At 39.9% G+C, this 15289-nt stretch overlaps 1 protein-coding gene across 1 annotated transcript; it reads right to left on the bottom strand.

The window, feature by feature from the left end:
- Positions 1-327: 327 nt before the first annotated feature.
- Positions 328-14058, bottom strand: kcnj5 (potassium inwardly rectifying channel subfamily J member 5). The gene is made up of 4 exons (XM_022679945.2): positions 14006-14058; positions 5280-5362; positions 3829-4702; positions 328-2134 (listed from the first exon to the last, which is right to left on the bottom strand). Exons 2-4 carry the CDS (start codon positions 5340-5342, stop codon positions 1821-1823), a joined length of 1251 nt encoding a protein of 416 aa, XP_022535666.1. The 5' UTR covers positions 5343-5362; positions 14006-14058; the 3' UTR covers positions 328-1820.
- Between the last annotated feature and the right edge of the window lie 1231 nt (positions 14059-15289).

Here is a 15289-nt window from a genome sequence, read left to right as displayed (position 1 = left end):
GTTTAAACAGTGAATTCTCTTCAGCTCGGACACTGCTAATAGAGTATATCAGTATACATGATAGAAAAGTGTTACATCATACCTACTGAATGCACAGTAATAATAACCTGTAGTAAGTTGTGATCATGGCTATTTCTTTAGGGTCATTTCCCTTCTATCAGTGAAACAAATACAGTGTATCACAGAAGTGAGTAAACCCCTCACATTTCTGCAGATTTATCTGCAAATTTATCTTTTCATGGAAAACACTGACAAAATGACATTTTGACACAATAAAGAAAAAGTCTGTGTGCAGCTTATATAACAGAGTACATTTATTCTTCCCTTAAAATAACTCAATATACAGCCATTAATGTCTAAACCAGTTATTTTCCAGGAACTGCCTTAACTCAACTGGGCATGGAGTTTACCAGAGCTTCACAGGTTCCACTGGAACGCTTTTCCACTCCTCCATGACGATCATCTCTGAGCTGCGGATATTCCAGACTTTACACTCCTCCACCTTCAGCTTGAGGATGAACCAATGATGTTCTGTTGGGTTTAGGTCTGGAGACATGCTCGGCCAGTCCATCACCTTTACCCCCAGCCTCTTCAATAAAGCTGTGCTTGTTTTAGAGGTGTGTTCGGGGTCATTATCATGCTGGAACACATTATCATGCCCTGTGAGCCAGTTTCTGGAGGGAGGGGATCATGCTCTGCTTCAGTATTTCACACAGTACATACTGGAGTTCATGTGTCCCTCAATGAAATGTACAGTAACTCCCCAACACCTGCTGCACTCACGCAGCCCCAGACCATGACACTCCCACCACCATGCTTAACTGTAGAAATGAACACTTATCTTTATACTCCTCACCTGATTGTTGCCACACATGCTTGAGACCATCTAAACTAAACACATTAATATTGGTCTCATCAGACCACAGGACATGGTTCCAGTTGTTGACATGTCTTCAGCAAACTGTTTGCAGTCTTTTTTGTGTACAGACTTCAGAAGAGGCTCCTTCTGGGGTGACAGTCATGCAGACCAGCACTGACAAGCTGACCCCCCACCTCTTCAATCTCTGCAGCAATGCTTCTTTCAAAAATCTTTCAAAGACAGCTTTTAAACATGATGCTGAGCTTCACGTGCACTCAGCTTCTTTAGACGACCAAAGCGAGGTCTGTTCTGAGTGAACCCTGCTCTTTTAAAACGCTGGATAATCTTGGCCGCTGTCCTGCAGCTCAGTTTCAGGGTGTTGGCAATCTCCTTGTAGTCTTGGCCATCTTCGTGTTGTGTAGACAATTTGTCTTGTAAGATTCTCAGTGTTGTTTGCCATGAGGTGCCACTTTGGAACTTTCAGTGTTCAGTATGAGAGAGTGTGAGAGCTGTACTACAAAATTGAACACACCTGCTCTCTATGCACACCTGAGATCTAGTTACACGAGTCACATGACATTTTGGAGGGAAAATGATAAGCAGTGCTCAATTTGGACATTTAGGGGTGTTCTCACTTTTGTTGCGGGTCGTTTAGACATTAATGGCTGTATATTGAGTTATATTGATGGAAGAATAAATGTACTCTGTTATATAAGCTGCACACAGACTACTTTTCATTGTGTCAAAGTGTCATTTTGTCAGTGTTTCCTATGAAAAGATAAACTTAAATATCTGCAGAAATGTGAGGGGTGTACTCACTTCTGTGATACACTGTATGTACTGTCAACTGGAGTAAAAATATATGTGAAGTGAAGTGTATTTATTTCTTTGGTTTAGTGTCAGGGATCAGTCTATAGAAGCTGGAAATAGGCTCTTATCAGTATGTACTCTGGAGCTTTTCTCAGGGACTCTGCTCCTGAGTGTTAGCTGAGCCGTTGTTGGTGTTTCCCTGCGTTTTCTCCTGCTCGCTCGGGTCCAGGGCGTGGGGTCTGGGTTTGGAGCTGGGCGGGGGGATGTGGGAAGGCTGCTGGCTGTCTCTCTGTTTGGCTGCGAGCTCTTTGGCGCTACAGGAGGGCGTGTTGGTTTCATAGATGTTGTGGAAGTTGTTGTAGTCCACTTCATAGAAGCCTTTCTCCAGTGAGAGAACAGGAGTGAAGCGATAACCCCACAGAACCTCCGAGTCCAGATACGAGCTGCGTGCCTGACAAGTCATGCCTAAACACACACACACACACATATATATTGCAAAGTGTCAGTATTAATATTGAGATATAGAAATAAGTGGATTTGCTTGTGGTGAGAGCTAATTCATTACTACAGCATCAAATCCAATAATCTGTAAATAACGACTCATATTACTTTATTATATATTATTAGTAGGGATGTCAAAGTTAAGAGTTAACACACGCAATTAAGGTGGAATCAATAACACATTCAATTATCTTCTCAATTTTGACCCCAACTTTTGTCGTAATCTGTCCCACCCCCACTAATAGCACAGATTGTTTTATGAAGCGGTGATCTGGTCTCGATCCGACCCAGATATTAAATATCCTTCCTTTTATTTGAGCTAAACTGCTGATAAGGTGCAGTTTAATCTGATATATTAGCTGTTCTGAACAAATGCTGTCTCTGCTGCTCCATGCTGTTTACACAGTAAGAGTGCGATATGTGCAGCATATTTTTATTGTGTTCTGTGTTAAAGCAGCTTCACACTGCACAGATATACACAGTGAAACACAAATTCTTTTCCCAATATTTATTAGCTCTGACCAATCAGAGGAGACGATGTGCTTGCGTAGTTTATTGGTGCACATTTTGGTGCGTTTAGGTTTATACCTGTGTGAAACCAAACCAAAAAGACAAACTCATCAACTGATCCGGATCATAGAAACTTTCACAACTGCAGGTGTGAAAACGCTCTTTTATACTCAGTGAATTAAGATCTAATTCAGAAATCCTTACAACCAGGCTGAGATGTTTTTAATAAAGTAACAAAAAAAATCCTCTATCTAATTTATCATGCTTTTAATTGACACCACTAATATAAATATCATTTAATTATAAATTCCTTACATTCATTCTTTTATTTACATTTAAATATTCAATATAAAAACCTGCGTCTTAAGAAGAACAAGTGAGCTTGATCACAGTTAATCACAGAATACTGTAATTAATTTAATTACATTTTTTAATCGATTGATACCGATTTTTAGACATAATCTAAAACTAAAAGTGGACTTTTAGGTGTACTTTACTGTAACTGTACTTTAAATCCAGTGCTTAAACCTTTTAGTCATCATTGTATCTGTTAAATAAAGAACTGTTTTGGTAGTTTATCACTTTGTTTTTTTATGAAAAGTACATTTACAGGCCAACAGTGATTCTGAAAGTGAGTTGCTAACCCTGCTCTTCCCTAATGTCCAGACATGCATCTCTAACTGTATAAGACTTTACAGCAAAGAAGACACTAATTACACTTCTCATAGATATAGTCAGCACTATTACTAGTGGCAGTAAAAACACAACTAAACAGGTCACAAGGACACAGCCAAAGCTAACAGTTGGCCATTGTGACATTATACTGCTTTATGGGTGGATATAAAACATTTCCACTATGTGTATCTAAACTATAGACAAATAAAAATAAGAACATTAAAAGAACAGGAAGTACATTAGAGTATCAGTGAGATACATGTGTGAATTATTATGTTATGAGTAATAGGTGTGAATACTAAATGTTTGATCAATTCATTTGTATCAAATTGTCAAATCTTACTTACATTATTACATTGAATAATATTACAAAACATGACCAAGAATAAACTTATATATATAGAAATATATAAATATATATATATATTTTATTTTTACATTAAACAAAAGCTTCCACCACCCCACGATCATACCTGTGGCCTCTACCATTCCCTCCAGGATCACCACCACTTCAAACTCCTCCTTCTCCATCTGTGCTTGAGACATCTCCCAGAAGGGGCTCTTCTCATTGATCTCGTGTGAGATGATGAGGGGCGACACCAGGAAGAGGCGGTCGTCTCCCGTATCGAAGCCGATGTTGATGTCGGTCTGGTTGAGGGGGATGAACTCCCCCTCTTTGGTCTGCTCTGAGCGGATCAGCTTGGCTCTGATTGAAGCTTCTACTATATGAGAGTTACGCAGGTCTCCCACCCGAAACATCAGGCACAGTTTACTGTCCCTCACTGAGATCACTGCCTTGTTTGAGAACATGAGAGTTTCTGCTCGATTCTTGGGCTGAGAAATCTTCACAAACATGCAGCCCACCATCATGGCATTAATGATGGAGCCCAGAATGGCCTGCGCCAGGAGCAGGATGATTCCTTCAGGACACTTCTCTGTGATCACCCTGTAACCGTAGCCTATAGTCGTCTCTGTTTCGATAGAGAACAGGAAAGCAGAGACGAAACCGTTGAGGTTCTCCACGCAGGGAGTCCATCCCTCCTCATTTAGGTGCCAAAGATCTCCTCGAATCAGAGCAATGAGCCACCAGAGGAGACCGAAGAACAGCCAGTTCAGCACGTAGACCAGAGTGAACATGAAGAAGCTGAGGCGCCAGCGCAAGTCCACCACGGTAGTGAAGAGGTCACTGAGATAGCGGTAGGTTTCCTGAACGTTGCCGTGGTGCACGTTGCACTTGCCGTCTTTTTGGACGTAGCGCTGCCTTGGCTTCTTCAGTGAGTCTGCGATCAGATGGGTACGATCTGTGGAGCTCTGCGCCTCCCTCAGGTGTTTTGGGAGCTTCTTCACCTGAGAAAGAGAGATGCAATATCAGTTTAAACTTAACTATTAAATTCATAAGTATTACATACATTTATAAATACTTTAAATATGTTTTTTGTTCTGAAAACAACACTAAACTTGGCTGGTATGCATGGTTGATTGATTGCTCCCAATGGCAGGTTGAAATCCTTTACCCAGACTCCTCCATTCCTGTCTCAGGACTCCAAGCCCCAGCATGCATCTGTCTCTATCACATGTTCAGACTCAACCAATCAGCTTGTTTCTCACGCTCATCATCCCCAGAATTGTAGGATTGTTTTCAGCTGTGGGCGTTCATCTTTGTGTGTAAAAGCCTGTCTGTTTTGTAAGTTTTTCGTGCAGTATTGCCACTGTAATTCAGCGACATTACAGATGCATATCAGTTAACATACCATAAAATAGTAAAATGTCTCACTTTCAACATCTGATATTCGTTCTAGGTTCTATTTTAAATAAAATATGGTCTAGAATTTACGATAAATTATTGCCTTTATTCACATTGTTGTTTTTCTACTAGTTTAATGAGGCAGTGTTTTTTTCAGCTGTTAATAATGGAGTTTCTGACCTCACTGGGCGTCACTCCTGTCTCCATGTTGTGGTCCATGTGAACACAAAAGTCTCCTGCCATCCTCTGCTTCAGCTGCACACCTGTAATCAAACAGACACAGTTTAGAACAGGATCGACTGTGCATTCTCACCCACTCTATCTAACCCATATCTTACTCAGTGTTGTATCCATCCCTGTTCTTTACTTACAGTTCTTATTGTTCATGTCAAATGGCTCAGGAAGTCATTTTGACCATAGTGTTCTGCTTTACTACGTGTAATACAAATATATACAGTGGCTTGCAAAAGTATTTATACCCTTTGAACCACATTTTCTCATCCTACAACCATAAACTCAAATTTATTTTATAGAGATTTTAGGTGAAAGACCAACACAAAGTAGCACATCATTGTGAAATTGGAATGAAAATGATACATTTTAAAATTTTATTTAAATAAAAATGTTCTCGGCTGCAGTGCTGTTAGCCAATCAGAGATGATATATTTGCATGTATGAATATTCATGAGCAAAAGCCGAAATCCTGTCTTTCTTCAGAGACCTCTAATACAGTGATCTAAAGCAGGGCTAAATAGAAACACCTGAGCTTTTTTTTCCCACAAAAAATCATCTCACATGGCTTTATTCATACTAGAGACACAACAAGGCTGTTTAAAATCAATTAAAAAACGATGGAATGAGATCTTTAAAGAGAGGGAGAGAGAAAAAGAGCGAGAGAGAGCAGAAAGAAGACTAAAGTCAGAGAGCTGAGAGGGAACGTCAGTATCTTATCACTGACGGTTGGGACACTGTAAGGTTGCTCTGGGCAAATTACTTAAAGCGTCTCCGGTATCAGGAGCAGCCTGTTGGGCTCGGGGCCAGGAGCGTTCTCCTCCTCTGACCTTCAGCATCCTGCGGGACGTGAGAGAGTGGAGGCTTGTGTTGCTGGTGGGACTCACTGCCCCTAAATGGAGGTTAAGGTGAAGAACCGTGATCTTGTGGGAACAGGAATAGCAGTAACAGCGTGGAACAGCCGCGGCGCCGGGCAGCAGCCGACTCTGACTGGAGCACCTACTGCACCACATCACCACCTCACCGGCTGCACTCAAAACGCTGCGTGATGCACCATGTAAAATATAATCATCCTCGTTTATTAACATTCACATTACAACTATACACTAAACTATTCCTTTATCACCTCCTCACACTGCACTGCGTTCACATTACCAGGCTAAAGTGACTCAAATCAGGTTTATTTCTCAATGTGGTTCAGATCGGTGGTTTCACAGCTATGTGAACGAGTCTCTTTCACAAGTGGTCCTCAATCAGATACATATCCGATCCATTGACATGCGACATAAATTTGAACGTTAGCCTAAATTTCATACATATATGATTTTTGAGACACATGAAACATTATTATAAAGCTGAATGTACATAATCATAAAATAATAAAAATATACAGTGAGATTAATTACACAAATTACACATTTTTTGTGGATTATCAGTACAATGCATGCACCACAAAGATACACACAGAAAGTTTTAAATTATTTGAGTACAAGTTTAAAGATCTCATTCTGCTAAAATAGATTTGTTCTTGTTTTTTGTATAATAATATAGGTCTCTCTGAGATGTTTATGATGCTGCACATGAAACTGTTATTTAGCCTCCACTGTCTGCAGTAGCGAGTAAAAGAAATCCTCAGAAATACGAGTTGATCAGAGAGACGTAAGGGTATCAACGTCAACCAGTAAGTTCATGGCCCCGCCCACCTCGGCCCAGGACCGCCCACAGGCAGCGCTGAAGCCGGAGTAGGAGGCAGAGACCTCTAATTCAGTGAAATAAAGCAGGACTAAAAACGGCTCACATGGTATTCATTCATACTAGAGACCAAAACCAAATTTTAAAATGAATGTGAAAAAGGCAAGTAGATATGGGTTTCAATATTTTTGGTCCCTGTTTTAAAGTATTTTCTAATTTGTGCTTTTTAATCAATTGATTATTTTAAATATTTGGTTCAATCATGGTCATTAGATCTATTTTAGAGAGGATAGCCCACTGAACCTGTCAGTTTAGTCAGTTTAGAAACCCACTTCTATTACTGATACCTGCTATAATCTGATGATGTGAGGCGGCTTTGAGCCACATAGTTCCAAAAGGTTTTTTAGTCCCCCATTCATAAATCTCGGGTGATGCCCCTGATCCAAATAAACACTACAAAGATTAACTTAACTTAATCAAACACAATTAAATTAATCTAATATATCCCACTATGGGAAAGCCTGTCCAGGCTGTACGGGACACTGTAGGAAACGGCATCTTTCTCTTCAGTGTTTTTAAGACTGTAAGGATGCTTTATTGTGTGTTCTTATATGGAAGGGCATTTAAAAGGGCACTTTATGAGCCCCCCTCCCCCACCGCTCCCGAGAGCGGCGCCAGGACAGTCATAAATCACTCTCACACTTTCACACGCTAATGAGTGTCACTGGAGGAAGCGGGCATGGCCAGCCTCACCAGGCCAACAACCTCTGAAACAGAATTCAGTGTGTGTGTGTGACTTTGTTGACAGATATCTGTGAAAATAAGTCTTGATGGGGATCATGATCTATATATGTGTGTTTGCATGCGTGGGGATGGCTTTTTGTTCTTGTTTCTTGCTATCTAAAATGCAAAAGAAATCAGAATAAGGCTCTGACTCTGATCTTCGTCCTGTTATCTCTATATGAGTGTAGTGAAGTTTTTCCCCTGGCTTTCTACCGTGGAACCGCTTCCCGCACTGCTCCACCCCTTGGCAAAAATTCTCTGCTGCTGGGGAAACAATTGAATGCAATGGGGTTCAGAGTACAGCTCCATATACACAGGGAGACTGGAAACACCTGGGGAAGGTAACGAGGTGGTGGGGTTACAAACAACCACAAGACAAGGCAAAAACAGCACAGGGCAAAAACAAAAAAACACAACTGCAAAGCTGCAAACCAGACATCCAGAAACGCAGGTCAGGAAGGAGAAAGAAAATAAAAACACGAGACAGACAGTGGCTAAGGTTTGGAAAATAGAGTGGAATTTCATGGTTTTCTGCATAAATTTGTTATGAAATGTGATTTGATCTGATACGTGGTAATTCATGTCTTCATTAAAGAACGACCATAAAAACAACATAGTGCTTGTGGATAAGGTATGAGAACCCTGGTGTGAATGATCTCAAAAACAATAACTAGAGTCAGGTGTTAGCATACCTGGAGTATTTCTAGTTTGGACGTGTGGACTAGAGCTAATCTGACTGATAAAAAAAAAACAAAACCTACTTAAAACTTTTAGAGTTTGCTCTCCACAAGAAGAATCTCGTTGCTGTCCAATGAAAAACACTTATCTCCAAAACAGCAACTTTACAGGAGAAAAAAAAAACTTGTAAACTTTCAATGGAAGTCAATGTAAAAAGAGTTTATTTTAGGCCATTTTGAACAGTTTTTATTGGTCCGTTCATCAAGACATTTTGGCACAGTGTAACGGACAGTTTGTCTGTTCAAATTACTTAGTAAACTAAAAATCAATAAAAATGGAAATAAGTGTTTTTCATTGGACAGCGACAATATATATGTGAGCCATGCTGCAGCGAAAAGAACTTTCAAAGGATCTGCGATTAAAATGAATTGATTTACGTGAAGCTGGAAAGGATTCCAAAGTGATTCCAAAGACTTTATTTACCCGCCTACAGTTAGATAAAGAATCTACAAATAAAGACAATTAGGGACTATAGATACTCTGCCAAGAAGTAAGCGCCCAGTCAAAATTACCCTAAAAGCACATGGAGACTCATCAATGAGGTAAAGAAACAACCCAGAGTGACAGACTAGTACATACACCTGTATTCATGAGTCTACAATCGAGAAACTTTAAACAAACAGGGTGTATATGGAAGGACACGACAAGAGAAGCCCCTGCTTACTAAAAGTTTGCAAAAGTGCACATCGACAGCATCCAGTATCCACAAAAGTACAAGTAAAAAGCTATTTTTTTTATATTTTAAAGAAGTTTTTATTGAAACAAATTAAAAACACACACACACACACTATTGTGTCAGTAAAGCATGATTGGATTCAGTAAAATGAATGATCTGTACTTTTAGACTCATCTCTGCTGCCCTCGATTTGTGCTCTTTATATGCTGTTATTGTGTAATAAGAGAGCTTATCTAATGTTTTTTATCTAGCAAGATAAAGTCTTCTTACCTTCTTATCTGCCCAAAAGGTGTTAAATTAAAGTTACACCTGATCACCTGAGTGTCGTGCATACATCTGAATTTCACACAACTCTTCTGAATTTCACCTTTTTCTCAACAAAATTTTAAATGTTAAAATGAGGGGTTTGTAAAAAGGGGAGGAGCTTGCCTCTTTAAGTGCTTAGACCCCTTACATTTTGATCCTAGTCACTGTAAATATAAACTAAACATCACTCTGCTGATTTACCAGAAAGAGAAACAGGCCTTTAATATTCAGTAACATGTTTAATTTGTGAATTAAACTTTAAATCCAAAAGGTCAAACCAGATGCTACTTGTATTAATGCTGCTTGTATTAAATAGAAGATATAAAACACATTTCACCCAACTTGCTGCACTGTTTTTATAAAATTATTTATAATTTTTCCCATTTTCTCCCCAATTTACACGGCCAATTACCCAACCCACTCATTAGGACTCCCCCCTATCACTAGTGATGCCCCAACACACCAGGAGGGTGAAGACTAACACATGCTTCCTCTGATACATGTGAAGTCAGACTCCGCCTCTTTTTGAGCTGCTGCTGATGCAGCATTGCCGAGCAGCATCACAGCGCTAACACTCGGAGGAAAGCACAGCGACTCGGTTCTGATACATCAGCTCACAGGCGCCCTGTGCTGATCAACATCACCTTAGGAGTGATGTGGGGAGAGATCGCCATCTACCCACCCGGAGGGAGCAGGGCCAGTTTTGCTCCCTCTGAGCGCCGACAGCTTGTTGGTAAAGCTGCATGAGCGGGGGTTCAAACCTGCGACCTCCTGCTAGACCACTCGGCGCCCTAACATGCTGCACTGTTAACAACAGTATATATAAATATATATATTTATACAACAGTTCATTCCGACCTCACAATCTGATTGGTTGAGAGGCTGCTGTGTGTATATGCCGTTACTCGGCAACGCAGCCGCGGAGTGATACAGATTTTGTGTGGGAAGGCCGTGCTGTTATTTGTGATAATCATGGCTCATCTTTTGTGAAAAAAAAGAAAGAAAATCCATTAGTCACCTCTGCCGCAGTCTGATAGCCGGAACGGTAACTAGCCAGGCTAGGCTAAGCTAATGCTGAGCTAAATCAAGCTGCGCTAACCTAACCACAGTCCAGCCGGCTAACCTACCAACACCACCCAAAAAAACAAGCTGAAATGCTCACAAACACATTGCTTTCACATTAAGAAGATTCTGCAGAGCCGGTGGGGGGGCGGACCTGCTTTATTTTATGGTCCGAACGTTTACCAACCAACTTAATTTCCTATTTTGATTTCAAGCTAACCTTTGTGGTGTTAGCCTGTATAAACCATACGCCGTTTTTTAGCTACAGTTCAGGTTGTGTGTTGTGCTACAAGTCTCTAGGTTGTGTTATGTTATTTGCAGTAACACACTTCCTCTCGTGTTCTATTGCTTAAATAAAGGAGTTTTTGCAGGGTTGTCTGCATACTTTCCTAACCAACTATCTAGCAAATGCTAACCAAGCTAAGGCTAATTCCTGGCCCGACATTCTGAAGTATCTTAAGGAGCACTGAAGGGGGGGGCGGGTATGTAAACCTTGTTAGAAACAGGGATCAAATTAATGTCTTTGATCCTCGATGCCTCGCGTGCCTGAGTGTCCTTTACGTGTGTTTCTGTGTCCTTGTTTACTTATTTAATTATTTTGTGCTGGATCTGCAAAAGCTGAAGGATGTCCTCAGAGCGCCGTTACCGGACATTATTGACTGCACTGTTCTGAAGGAACAGAGAGATGAACTGAGAGCTGAGTGATGAGGTGGGTTTATCAGAGTGTAAAGATTTCACTTTAGTATTAATCTGCTGCTTTTTTAACTAAACTGTGTGACTGTATTATCTACACAAACACAAAGATCTGATCAGACTGAGAGGCTTCTTTATTTATAGCGATCAAGCGCCACCGAGGAACACGAAGGAGAAAATTATTACAGTGTTCCCTACTGAAACATACGGAGCCCCTAAGGCAGGGGTCGACAATTAAGTGTGGGCCACAAAAAAACCCTAGTTTTGAAAAATGAAAATTAATGTAGTGGAGTGCTACAGACTAGTAGCTCTTCAGCCCAGAGGGTTGTTGAACCCAATTGCAGAACAGTTGATCTCAAAGCAGGTAAATCAGGGTCGTGGTCCAATACACTACCTCTGAAAGAACGCCCTTATAATGAGATAGGAAGTCCAAGAACAGGTGGAAAAATGAAAATGGTTGGAAACTAAAGTCACGCCGAGCGCAACGGAGAGCGAGAGACAGGGGAGGAATGCAAACAAAATCTCCCCAGAGAAGATTTTTTTTTTTTCATTATTGTTCATTATAGTTTAAAGCTTATATGCCAGATGTTTTCTGCTTGTGGGCCGCCTATTGCCGACCCCTGCCCTAAGGTGACATCATGTTAAAAAAAATGTGTGGCCATGACGTATGGGAACAAGATCCTAATATGTGGGAGCGAGATATGACTGCCTAAGGAAGGTTAACGGGTCTGCATACTGTCTGCGTCTGAGCCTGTCAGCTTTTAGTATGAGAATTAAGTGTCTTTTATTTAGAATTACATCATGTCTCACTGAAAGAGACTCAAAAATATCTCCATAATTTATTCCAAAATAAAAAAAAATGGAAACCAGTTCACTCTCCATTTTCTTACTTAAGTTTCTTCATGGTATTAATTTACAGGCATAAGATTCTCGTTCCCACGCTTTAATAAGTCGTGGCAGCGCCTTAGGATCTCTTTCCTACTCCTCAACATTTTTTTTTTTACAAGATGTCACCTTAGGGGCTTCATAGTAACGGCCACTGCTAAGTTTGGTTGCTATGGTTACCAGGTACTGTGCCGTCCTGATACTGACTGGTTTAGCCAGATACAGTTTCTTTTTTCCACTTAAATCACGGCCAGGAATCATCTCGTAATACTGCAACTACGAGACAGCTTTTTCTTCTGCCGTTAGAAGTGTCCGATCTCACGGTCCGGTCCTGATTTCACAGTTAGCCCGTTAGCATTCCCTGCTAACCTGTTCTACAGATATTACCCCCGTCCCTACAGCGGCGTAAACACTCCAGCTACTAAAACACCGACCCATGGGCCGAACACACAGGCCACGCTGTACATGGAAAGGGAATTTATTAGAGGAGGATTAATAATCACTTTACTGCTTTAAAACACAGATCAGCCTAACTATAATACAAGAGAGTGGTGTAGTTTTTAAATTGTGATTGTGATCTTATTGAATCTCCCCAACTGTTTAATTGTATTTTATGTATTGATCATTAGCCCGGATGCTAATCTTTTTTTTTAATCTCTTTTTTTTACTGAGCCTTTTAGTCCATAAAATATGGAACCAAAAATGCTCCTTGTCTGTTGCATACACACACACACACACACGTACAGTCGTATAAAAAAGTTTGGGCACCACTGATCATTTTTATGATTTTTCTTTCTAAATCATTGGTTGTTCAGATCAGTAAGTGTTTTAATGCTCTCATGTTGCTGCTCTTCGGAGAAAATGCGAAGAGGAGAAAAACTTGCATTTGTCCACCTTAACCCTTTCTTTCTCATAATAATTCTCTCATAATCTGTGTATGTGGGTCAAGGGTCAATGAGTTCACCAAACATATTTTTTGTGTTCCAATAATTCGTGCTAAAGATATTCAAATCAATCAAATTTACAAGAGTGCATAAAGTTATGCACCTGCTTAATTTAGTTTAAAGAATTATTGATCACTTTCTGTAAATCCTATAAACTTCATTTCACTTCTCAAATATCTCTGTGTTTGTCTGGTATATGATAATATGATATATTTAACTGAAATTACTGATCTGAACAACCAATGATTTATAAAGGAAAATCATACTACTGTAGTTATTCTTCTAAATGAAACTGTAATGGAGCTGTGTAATCTAAACATGGAAAAGAGATTTATTTAAAGCAAATCCTGTCTACAAATTATTCACACAGACATTATGTATGACAGATTCCTTTAAATGCAAATATTTTGAGATGCAAATATTATGACACTTTCACATTAACATTTACATTCTGGTTTCTCATTAATGTGTCCCAGTCATTTAATTATTGTCAAAAACCCCTCTCTTCTACTGATCGCAACTTCAATTTGCAATTAAACTCATTTTTCATGCTTACATTAAATGCACTTTCCACACACACACACACACACACACACACACACACAATGGATCCGAATGCACATACAAAACATCTGCCTGATTACACATTTGTTGGGAAAGCTGACTGTGAGCTACAGACTGAAAGTCAGTAGGAGAGCCTGTAGAAGGTGGACGTGTGTTTCTGAACTACAGGACAGAGTGAGTGTTCATCATGCAGTAGATCACCTCATTTATTCTTTCATTTTATCTCATTTAAAACAGATGGTGCATCAGACAAACACACAAACACATTGCACACACACACGTTATACACACACACACACACACATTACACACACACAGCAGGTTGTTCTTACCTCCGCCCGGGTGCTGTGGTGGATGCTGCGGCGTGGAGGCATTGTTCTGAGCTGCTGTTTGATAGTCCTTCACTGCTCGGCCCGAGTTCACTTCGGGGGGGAGGGGTGGGGAGGGGGCAGCAGGCAGGGTATGTGGAAGACGGGGAGTTTGGATAACTGTGTGTGAATGCACGTGTAGCAGTATGGTTTTCTCCAGCTTTACTCTACATCAGGGTATGTCCTTTACATAGCCATACCTGTGTGTATGAGTGTGATTATATATGTGTTCATATATACAGCACAAGCCAAAAGTTTGGACACATCTTCTCTTTTTCAATGTGTTTTCTTTATTTTCATGATTATTTACATTGTAGATTCTCACTGAAGCATCAAAACTATGAATGAACACATGTGGAGTTTTATGTACTTAATAAAAAAAGGTGAAATAACTGAAAACATGTTTTATATGCTAGTTTCTTCAAAATAGCCCCCTTTGCTCTGATTACTGCTTTACACACTCTTGCCATCATTCTCTCAATGAGCTTCAAGAGGTGGCAAACTGAAAAGTTTTCTCTTGAAGGAAGGAGTTCCCAGAGGTGTTTATTAGCACTTGTTGCTCCTTTGTCTTCTTCCCCCTATGCTCCAGCTCACCCCAAACCATCTGGATTGGGTTCAGGTCGGGTGACTGTGGAGGTTCAGCTCATTTTTTATTAAGAACATAAAACTCCACATGTGTTCATTCATAGTTTTGATGCTTCAGTGAGAATCTACAATGTAAATATTCATGAAAATAAAGAGAAAAGGCATTGAATGAGAAAGTGTGAACAAACTTTTGGCCTGTACTGTACAGTCATGTTAAAAAGTTTGTGCACCCCTATTAATCTTAATCATGTTTAGTTGTAAATATCAGTTTGATATATCTAATAACTGATGAACACAGTAATATTTCAGGATTGAAATGAGGTTTATTGTACTAACAGAAAATGTGCAATATGCATTTAACCAAAATTTAACCGATGCAAAAGTATGGGCACCCTTATCATTTTATTGATTTGAATACTCCTAACTACTTTTAACTGACTTACTGAAGCACAGAATTGGTTTGGTAACCTCATTGAGCTTTGAACTTCATAGCCAGGTGTATCCAATCATGAGAAAAGGTATTTAAGGTGGCCAATTGCAAGTTGTTCTCCTATTTGAATCTCCTCTGAGGAGTGGCATCATGGGCTCATCAAAACAACTCTCAAATGATCTAAAAACAAAGATTGTTCAACATAGTTGTTCAGGGGAAGGATACAAAAAGTT

This window comes from Astyanax mexicanus, unplaced genomic scaffold (genome assembly GCF_023375975.1).
Source record: "Astyanax mexicanus isolate ESR-SI-001 unplaced genomic scaffold, AstMex3_surface scaffold_37, whole genome shotgun sequence".
Lineage (NCBI taxonomy): Eukaryota > Metazoa > Chordata > Actinopteri > Characiformes > Acestrorhamphidae > Astyanax > Astyanax mexicanus.
Note: the sequence above shows the minus strand (reverse complement) of the source record. Positions and strands in the feature narration are given on the sequence as shown.

Coding starts and splice junctions, on each gene's coding strand:
- kcnj5 (XM_022679945.2), bottom strand. CDS start 5,342: ATGGCAGGAGACTTTTGTGTTCACATGGACCACAACATGGAGACAGGA. Junction 4,703..5,279: donor CAGGAGTGACGCCCAGTGAG/GTCAGAAACTCC, acceptor TCTCTTTCTCAG/GTGAAGAAGCTCCCAAAACA. Junction 2,135..3,828: donor GGGAATGGTAGAGGCCACAG/GTATGATCGTGG, acceptor GTGTGTGTTTAG/GCATGACTTGTCAGGCACGC.